The 8,119-nt window shown below is 35.4% G+C and overlaps 1 protein-coding gene across 1 annotated transcript; it reads right to left on the bottom strand.

Annotated features, from left to right (window-relative positions):
- Positions 1-5,676: 5,676 nt before the first annotated feature.
- LOC120277577 (DNA polymerase eta-like) lies at positions 5,677-8,103 on the bottom strand. The gene is made up of 5 exons (XM_039284436.1): positions 8,023-8,103; positions 7,560-7,665; positions 7,336-7,484; positions 6,482-6,605; positions 5,677-6,408 (listed from the first exon to the last, which is right to left on the bottom strand). Exons 1-5 carry the CDS (start codon positions 8,101-8,103, stop codon positions 6,128-6,130), a joined length of 741 nt encoding a protein of 246 aa, XP_039140370.1. The 3' UTR covers positions 5,677-6,127.
- Between the last annotated feature and the right edge of the window lie 16 nt (positions 8,104-8,119).

The following is an 8,119-nucleotide window of genomic DNA, read 5'->3' as shown; positions in this document are numbered from 1 at the left end:
AAACAAAACAAAAGAAAATATATATGATGTGCATGATTTGGAACTGAAATTTTTGGTTTTACCTGAGCTTGGCGAAGGTGCAGCTAAGGGCGATGGGACGAACGACGGAGGAGTAATAGGAGATGGCAAAATGTAGCTGCCCATGTTGGAAGATGATGGTGATGATATGGTGCAGTTAACGTTGACTGTCACGTTGGCGTAGGCGTACTTAATTAGAAGTGATGAGGGGTGGGGTGGTGCTGGAGGAGGAAGAGGTGGTAGGGGTAGTCAGTAGTAGAAGAAGCAAGCAAGGAAGGAGGGATGAGAAGAGAGCAGTTTGGAAACAATGTTATTGTACCTGCTGCAAGGTCACCTGTTCTGAGAGAAAAATCTTCACTTTGAAAAAAATAAATCTAGATATATTGAGAAAAGCAAGAAACAAACGCGTCTTGTGGTGTTACACTGACTAGTTCGTTCTCTTTTGCTTTTAATTGAAGTGGTTTAGCGACAGGTTTAATTTATTCAAACATCGAGAAGCAATCAAAGTTCATCTTTATTTCAATTTGAATGAGTGCTGAGAAATTTACAATTGGACTTAATTTTTGGTGAATATTTTATTAGAAAATTAAAAACAAAAAATCACATAATGAAGCTTGACCATATTTATTTTTAAAAAAAATATCACGTAGTAAAATGTAGATCTTTTCATCATTTCACCAAACCTACAATAGTAGAATAGTAGTTTATTCATGACTTATTCAAAAAAATAAATATATAAATAAAAATCATTTCAAACAATGTTTTCCCAAAAAATAAATGCTCAATATCATTGAAAATTAATGAGTGCATGCATCAAATAAAAAGGCCTCAATTGAGAAGGAAATGTATACATGCATACATACTATTAATTTTATCCCATAAAAGATAACCCCAGTTCTTAAGCATCCACATTACTCTTACGTAGTGTTTGTTTTGAGATATTTGAAATTACAATATAACTTTAAATATCACATAATTAAGTTTCACGATACGTAGATCAACCTAGTGATTAATTTCTCTAAAACTTTTCTTTACACCTCTTCCTTTGGTGTGTTACCTGACCTAGCTGCTGCTAAGACCCTAAGCTATGAGAGGGACTTCTTCCCAGTTACCTATCTGGGTATTCTAATTGCCGGGAGAAGGCCGAGAAGGCAAGATTGGGAGGGGCTCATCTCGAAGGTTAAAAGAAGGTTATCATCGTGGAAGATGCAGCACTTATCCTTAGGGGGTCAGCTTACACTTGTGAACTCAGTTCTCTCTGCGATTCCAACTTACTGGATGTCCTTATTCCGATTACCTTGTTGGGTTATCAAGGAGATCGACTGGATCAGAAGAGACTTTCTTTGGTCAAGACCAGACATTGGCAATCCTAGTTGTCGTTTAGCCGGATGGAAAAACCTATGTCAGTCACGTAACCAAGGGGGTTGGTGTATTTTAGATCTGCATAATTTCAACCAGGCACTACTTGGAAAATGGTACTGAAAATTCATGATTGAACACTCCAGGAGTGGTGCGGATGTTGTTTAATTTAATTATGAGATGTCTAGTTGGAACTTGTTCCCCAGGTATTCTGGTAGGATTTCTTTTTTCTGGAAAGGGGTTACTAGCTGCCTACCGGTTCTTAGTAGTTGTGTCTCACATGGTATTAATTTGGGGACGGAGACACTCTTTTGGAAAGACCGTTGGTTAAATGGTCGGGCGCCTATGTTTATTTGGCCTGAAGAATTCAGAAGAACTCCTTATCCCAATGGTTCAATCCGCAACCTGGAGTTCCTACTTATTGAGGTCCCTTTCTCTGAGAACGAGGACGTTATTTCTTTTAGAGATCGGGTGAGGGCGCATGTGGGGGACTTCGGGGATAAAAAATAGTAAAGGCTTGCAGGTAATGGTACCTTTACAGTCAAATCATTTTATTGCTTCCTAAATGATGGTGGTATGTGATGCCCGGTGGCGAGGTTCATTTGGCGCAACAAATGCCCGAAGAAAATTTATATTTTCAACTGGCTCGCTTGGAAAAATAAAATCCTTACTTTGGAAAACCTTGAAAGAAGAAGATGTAATCGGTTTCCAACCGTTACTTGTGTCATGTGCCACTCGGCAATTGAAACTGTGGATCACCTCTTTTTTCAATGCTCTTTTGCTATACAGGTGTGGATTTACTTTGTTCGCCTGCTCCATCTCCCAGATGCCCCTAGTTCTCTATGTATGTTGTTTGGGGAGTCTGGAGAGCGGCAGTGCGTCCGATGTGTAGGATAATGGGGAATCTAGTTGCGAAAGCGATTGTTTGATCGCCTGCTTTTATCCCGGTTCTCTTCCGTAGACGATGGATCTAGGGTAAAGCTTGAGGATGCCACTTCAGCCATCCGGCGCAGTCCGGAGTTCTTAGGCTCTTGTGTGGAGGAGTCAGGAGGTGCTTTGCTTTCTGAGGGGACGCAAGAACATATCACAAGCTAGTTGGTGCTGGAGTTCAATGAAGGTTAAGGAGGTTTTCTTTATCCTCCCTGCTACTTATTCTGTATGGTACTTTTTCGGTGTTGTTTTGGCTTTTGTTTCCACTTCTTGTGGTCTGTTCTTTTTTCACTCTCTGTTGTTGTTTCCTCACTACTATATAGTACAATTTTGTTTTCTCTTTCTTTTCTTTAATTGAAGTGTTTTATCCACTTTTTTAACACTTTAAATACTACATTCATCAAAAATCCTTTGTTTGATTTGAGGGATTTTAAAACACCAAAGTAAAACCAATTATTCCCAAGGATGTATTTAGATTTACATCCAAATTGGACACAAGTCAAAATCCCATGAGTTAAAAATCCTTCGGTGATGTAAATATATGAGTATATATACATATGCATATACATATTAATATGTATGTATATATACATATATACACATATATAGAAATATATATATACAAATACACATGCACATACACTCACATATATATATATATATATATAAACATGCATAGGTATGTTTACATATATATATATATATATATATATATATATATATATACATATAGTTCTACATATATACTTATATATGTATGCATATATGCATATATACACACACAATATATAAATATACACAATATATAAATATTTATTTATTTATATAAACATACATTGGTATGCTTACATATATATATACATATGCATACACTTGTATACATATATTTATATACATATGCGTATATGCATATACACACACATATATACAAATAACTGTACATATTATGTTTACATATACATATACTCATATACATATATGTATATAAATACAAATATACACATATACTTATCCTATTATATATATATATATATATATATATATATATATATATATATATATATATTCATATGCATATATGTATATATACACATTTATACATACACTTATACACATGTTTTAAATGTCAGTTTTACAGAACCTTCCAAAAAAATATAAAATCTTATAATACAGTAATTTAATTTACATCCCACCAAACATATGATTAGATGAAGTGAAGCTTGAATGCTTATTCATTGCCCAATTTCTACCTCCACTGCTTCCTGGTAATCTTATTGAACGCACTGCCACCATCCTATGTTTTGAGGTTTTATTATTTACAGAAGTAACAGTTTGTATAACATCAAACTTTGTAAATTTCCTGAAAGCAAAATAACCATATCATCAACTTGTTCATCAGTAAAAAAAAATACATTCACAGCATCTACAGGAACAAGAATCCTATGGCCATAGAAGAAATTAATAAATGAGCATTCATAAATGAACAAGAATCTCATGCTTTGATAACCTATCATCAAAGCATTTGATGCCAAAGCATGAAAGCCAAATGAGAGTGTAGATTTGTCTCTAAAACAACAGTGTCCAGGAACTAAAATAATCAAAAACATACTGTGGACCTGTGGTCAGTTAGCAGACAGATTTATCAAACCTATGACCTTTTTATCTTTTGAGTAGTATTGGGAAAAATATTAAGCCATACTTGGTAGCCTTGACACACTCTGGCAGGTCAAGCCTTATCCAGACATCTCTTTGGATTTCCAAACGGATGTCTTCAAAATTCAAACTCCATGCAGTTATAATTTGATCCCCATGTGTAGTATCCTTGTGACTATCGTTCTTTAACAAATACCATCTTCAGTAAATTGAATTTGGATCCACATTACATAGCTCACACAACCTACACAAGAACTTATCTCAGAAAAATTGGGAAGAGAATTAGCAAAAACAGCATAGATAATGTACAGGTATGATGCACAGCAAACAATTTTACCAGGTATTATACTGTATCTGATTGAGTGTATCCAGCAAACACTTGTTTTGCTGAAGAATCACTAAATTGAAAGTATCTTAGAATAGAACCAGGTTCCTGTCACAAAAAATGTGACAGCAATAGAGTTCTTATTCACATGTTTCAATACAAAACTATATAAGTGCGAAGGTGGAAGCAGTTAGGAACAACAGAGGAAGGGTATCACTGGCCTATCTCAAGAATTACGTGTCAAAGGCAGTCAGCAGAGAAGGAATGAATTGAAGAGAATGGGGTAATCAGAATTCCCTAATTGTTTTGGTTGTTGGCCTCTCCGTACAAAATTTATGAATTCTAATCAACACTGATTAACTAATTTTGGATCCTTTGTCCCTATCAGTACATAGTGCTGCAGTTGCAACTTGCAAGTCTTCATTGTAACATGCATGGAAGCTCATCAGAAATTAGACAAAGGAAATAATTATAATTACAAAAAGACAATATGATTAGCTTCAAGTTAAGAGATAAAGAGATCCATCACATTCATTTTCTGCTTTCAGCCATGGACTAAGAGGAAAAACATGATGTCCCACAATCTTACAGAGACAAGTAGCTAGAGTAAATGATTCTTACAGAAACAAATAATTTCATTGCTTCAGGGCCTAGAAATGTGTTTCCACAACCAGAACAACCCACACTTCCCTACCAATACCTTAGCATCAGCAACATTGACTACATAATGTCAACTATTTAACCAGGAAATATTTATGCAATTAGTAAGAGTACATGAATAGGCTTCTTCTTCTGCATATGTTTCTCATGAAAGATAATGCAGCTCAATGCAAATTGCATTATTGAACCTAATACACTTCCGTAACAAAGAAACTCAAGCTACACTTAAAGATTAAAACAAAGGCAACTTCTCTCTAATTTCCTTCAAACCGACACTAATCAAACAAAAAAATTGAAAGCATGGAAAGAAAATTGGACCTTGGACGGAGAAGCAATCCATGTCACAGACCAGCTGGGCCTCCATGGAGATCGGCATTTCTGGTTGCCTACCTCTCTGCTCCTCTTGCTTCCCCAGCCTTAATTTTGGGTTAAGTGTCAAACTAACGAGTGGGAAATAAAACAGTAACTCCCGCGTCAGGGATCCATTGGAAAGATAATAGATCCAGGTGTGAGGTCTTACTTAAACAATATCGGATGAATTATCCCTCAATTTATATTTTGGAGAACCCAAAAAATTCCCAAACAAAGGGAAATTAAAATAAAAATAGATGATGATTTATCAAAAAAAAAACATGATAATGATGATGTAATCTCAATGACAGATACATTGAATATTTTAATAATTTAAAAATAAAATAAAATGAAATTATAAAGTATAGAGGAAAAATACATAAACTAATAAGGTCTTTTCTTAATTAACTGTGTACAACAATGATATATGCATACAGAAGACTGTTTGAGGGGGCACAATGGTATATTTGCTATGAACGCATACCTTTGAAGTAGTAACCGATTTTAAAGCTGATATTCTGATGCTGAAGCTCAAAAGCCACATGCGAGAAATCACAAAAGAAAATGGCCAAGACACAAATTTAAGGTCAGCTACCTAAACCAATCAAACTCTGACATGCCCATCCCTCCTGTTTCAAGATTAGGCAAGCCATCGGCTGCATTTGAAGTAAGCCGGTTGATGTCCTGTCCCCAAGAGCTTCACTCTTCATCCCTGATTAGAGTTATAATGTACACATGATGATGAAGCTTAAAACAACCACCAAGGGCAGATGTGTCTGAACCAGCTTCCAAAAGCTAAAATCAAGCGCCTTTCAGAGAATTCCATCCCTACTACTTTTTTGCTGATAAAAAGTATTGAGTAATATCAGAACCACGCTTGGTTGCCTGTACATGCTTTGGCAAGCGAAGCCAGCCTCGAACTTCTCTCTGGATTTCTAGAGGCAGTTCATCAATCACAGAAGGATCTACATCTTCAACATTCAAATGCCAGGCAGTACTTGTCTGCATAGTTTCATTCACATGTGTACTATTATTCTCGTCATTGTTGTCATTTCTCACCAAATTGCTTCTTTGGTGCTCACTTGGATCCGGTTCCATATAGCTCTCACTATCTAGATAGCCATTAAATAGTCTTAAAGACAATACAAATGAGGTGTGTGTATGATGCAGAGAAATCAAATTTACCAGAGATTGAAGTATTGGTCTGACCAGATGTTGGAAATGGTGCATCTGCTTGAGTGAATTCATCAACCACTTGTTTGGTAGAGGAATCACTAACTTGGAAGTATCTCAAAATGGAACCAAGTTCCTGTCAGAAACAAAATGAGGCGTAATATTATCTTCAGGACTAACTGCTAGCAGTGCTATTATCATCAACATAGCATCAGCATCAGAAGCGAGCTATCTCAAGTCACTAGCAAGTAAAATGGATGATCTTTTTCTTTTGTCACCATAGTTAAAACATTTAGCATGCACTAACATAATTTTTTGACAACTCAGATCAACATACAAAGGGCCTTAGAAGCTTCATAATATGAGCAGGTCAGGAAAGCAAAACAAAATCCTCCTAAATTGTCCTCCCTAGTATGGAAGATCCAACACAGATATATGTGAAATAGTCATATTTAATATATCCAATAGACAACTCCATAAGAATCTGAGCAAAAAGATTTCTTTCTTTTCTTTTATTTTTTATTTTATTGTTCATTTTTTAAGAGTCTGGCCTAAATGATGCATAAAATGACAAGTTTGATTGATTAAATAGAGATATTTGTCCTACAGGAAAGAAGAATATGAATTTACATTATTTGCAAAAAAAGCCACCATTCCAACAATTTTCAACTGCAACTAGAAGATTAAACATGTACACACTGAAATATTTAAATCTAAGATGTGATGTAGGCATATAGCTACCATCTGAAATGTTGTCTGGGTGTGCAACATTTCCTTAATCTGCCACAGCCATGAACTAGGAATAAAATCTTGATAAATTGCATTACCATCTAGAATACAAATTCAACAAATCGTAAGTCGCATACCTTGCGTTTTTTCTTTCTTGGCGATGCCCCTCTTGCATCAATGTTAAAAGTTTTATTTTGCTGGGATGTTTCATGAACATCACAAATTCCCTCACATGTAGGCCTTACTTGTTGCACATGGTACACTGGTCTAGTGCAGATTTTGTTTACTGAATGAGAATAAGACGTAAATTTAGCATAGGCAGAAAAGAAATATGGGAAATAGGGTTAAGCATAACAGATACCGGAAGGAGATGGAGGGAAATGGTCATTATTAAATCCATCACATCCACTTGATGAAAGAGAATGACAATCTTTATCTTGAAAGAAACTTGAAATCGAGCTAGTTCCCTAAAAAAAATCATGACCTCTAAAGTTAATGAAGTTTCAAAATGAAATAAAAACAAGCACAACACAGATATTGGCAGTAGAGCTGAGGACCAGATATTAACAGCAAGGTTAAATTTCCTTTGTTATTTACTGAACCCCAAGCGTTACTATTTTTCTTCTTTTTTTTCTGAAAAATGTGGACAAACCACTTCTCTGTTTTTTATGTTTGAAGGCACCAAAATGTTTTGAACTCCTGAGCACTCACTCAGAGAAAATACTTCACCAACTCTCCTATAAGTTTCTGTTAACAAATTTGCAATGTTATTGTTTCAGCCTAACGCATCCTCCAACAATAAATGCATTCAAGTTCGCATCTACCTCAGCATTCTCTACAAGGTGAACAGAAAGATTATGGCAAAAGTTAATTAAACCACATTCCCCAACTATGTTTGTAAGCATCATATAATAGCAACAT

The sequence above is a fragment of the Dioscorea cayenensis genome, chromosome 15 (assembly GCF_009730915.1).
Source record: "Dioscorea cayenensis subsp. rotundata cultivar TDr96_F1 chromosome 15, TDr96_F1_v2_PseudoChromosome.rev07_lg8_w22 25.fasta, whole genome shotgun sequence".
Lineage (NCBI taxonomy): Eukaryota > Viridiplantae > Streptophyta > Magnoliopsida > Dioscoreales > Dioscoreaceae > Dioscorea > Dioscorea cayenensis.
The sequence above is the reverse complement of the archived record's forward strand: the minus strand, read 5'-3'. Positions and strand labels throughout refer to the sequence as shown.

What these genes read in the sequence shown, in the direction of transcription:
- LOC120277577 (XM_039284436.1), bottom strand. Translation starts at nt 8,103, where the DNA reads ATGCTTACAAACATAGTTGGGGAATGTGGTTTAATTAACTTTTGCCAT. An exon ending in ACCTTGTAGAGAATGCTGAG is followed by an intron (nt 7,666 to 8,022) that starts GTAGATGCGAAC and finishes GATTTTTTTTAG; the next exon opens with GGAACTAGCTCGATTTCAAG. An exon ending in CAAGAAAGAAAAAACGCAAG is followed by an intron (nt 6,606 to 7,335) that starts GTATGCGACTTA and finishes TGTTTCTGACAG; the next exon opens with GAACTTGGTTCCATTTTGAG.